Source organism: Crocodylus porosus, unplaced genomic scaffold (assembly GCF_001723895.1).
Source record: "Crocodylus porosus isolate Cpor-Errol unplaced genomic scaffold, CroPor_comp1, whole genome shotgun sequence".
In the NCBI taxonomy this organism is placed as follows: domain Eukaryota; kingdom Metazoa; phylum Chordata; order Crocodylia; family Crocodylidae; genus Crocodylus; species Crocodylus porosus.
In genome coordinates this window covers 82,353,617-82,354,758 of record NW_017728931.1, presented here as the reverse complement: position 1 = coordinate 82,354,758, position 1,142 = coordinate 82,353,617, and the positions used below count along the sequence as shown (strand labels likewise).

The 1,142-nt window shown below is 65.8% G+C and overlaps 1 protein-coding gene across 1 annotated transcript in view; it reads left to right on the top strand.

Annotated features, from left to right (window-relative positions):
- Positions 1-123: 123 nt before the first annotated feature.
- The window catches only part of HMGA2 (high mobility group AT-hook 2), a 178,714-nt gene continuing 177,695 nt past the window's right edge, over positions 124-1,142 (top strand). The window contains exon 1 of the mRNA XM_019543279.1: positions 124-896. Coding sequence (XP_019398824.1) covers positions 786-896 — 111 coding nt within the window. The 5' untranslated portion in view covers positions 124-785. The remainder of the gene's footprint in view (positions 897-1,142) is intronic.

Sequence of the window (1,142 nt, the reverse complement as noted above, 5' to 3'; positions counted from 1 at the left end):
CCGCGCTCCAGCACCCGGGCGCTCGCTTTTCGCCCTGCCGCCGCCTCCTGTTTTTCCCCTTCCACAGCCCCCGCCTATTTTTTTCCACCCCCGGGCAAAGGTGTGTTTTGTTTTGTTTTTGATTTTCTCCCCCCCTCCCTCTTTACTCATCCTAGCTGAGTCCGTGGGCAGGACTCGCATCATAATGTTCTAGCCTCAGCCGCTCACATCCCAGGCACCAGCCGCGGAGCAGCTCCCTCCCTCTCTGTCTCCCTGCAAGTTTGCCTTTTAAATTTTGAATGAGTCTCTCTCTTTCTCTCTCTCTCTTTTTTTTTAACATTGGAGGTTTCAATGCCGGCGGCTTCTTGGCTGCGGGGAGTCCTGCGGTGTCACCAGTTGCGTTTTCAATGCGTTTGATCTCGAATCGGTCCTGATCCGAAACCCACCGCTTGCGTTCAATTTGGGAGACCCCCCTGCTTTGCGTCCCCTCTCCCAGCGGCTCCAGGGCTGCTGCGGCTCCCTCTCTCCCTCCTTTTCTTCCCCCTTGCACTGCTTCATGTTACTAACCCGTCCTAAACTGTGAGAGAGGAGATCCCCCCTCCTCCTCCTCCTCCTCCCGCACCAGCCCCGCGCCGCCACCTCCTCCTTCCCTTCTCTTCTTTTTGGCAGCACCAGGACGTCCGGTGCGGCGGTGGCAGCGAGCAGCGGGAGCGGCGGGAGCTCGGGATCGCCCACCCCCTGCCCGCCCCCTCGCCGAGGCGCCCGGGGAGCCGGGGCCGGGGCCGGGCCGCGCCGCAGAGGTCGCGATGAGCGCACGAGGCGAGGGATCCGGGCGGCCCTCCGTGCCCGCCCCGGAGCAACCTGCCACCTCCGCGCCGCAGAAGCGGGGACGCGGCAGACCCAGGAAGCAGCCGCAAGTCAGTGCCCGCGGCGGGACCGGCGCTATTGTGCGCGCCTGGCCGTGTCAATGGGGACCCGGACCAACCAGCGCGCTCCGAGCCGCGTTTGAAATGGCAGGCCCTGTGTGTGTGCGTGTCCGTCCCGCCGGGGGCTGATCCTGCCCAGCCCCTGGGGTGGGGACGGGGCGCGAGGCTTTGTGTGCCCCCATCTCTCGGCTGCCACCATGAGGTGCCCAGCCCGGCGGCGCGGGCGGGGCGGGGGGG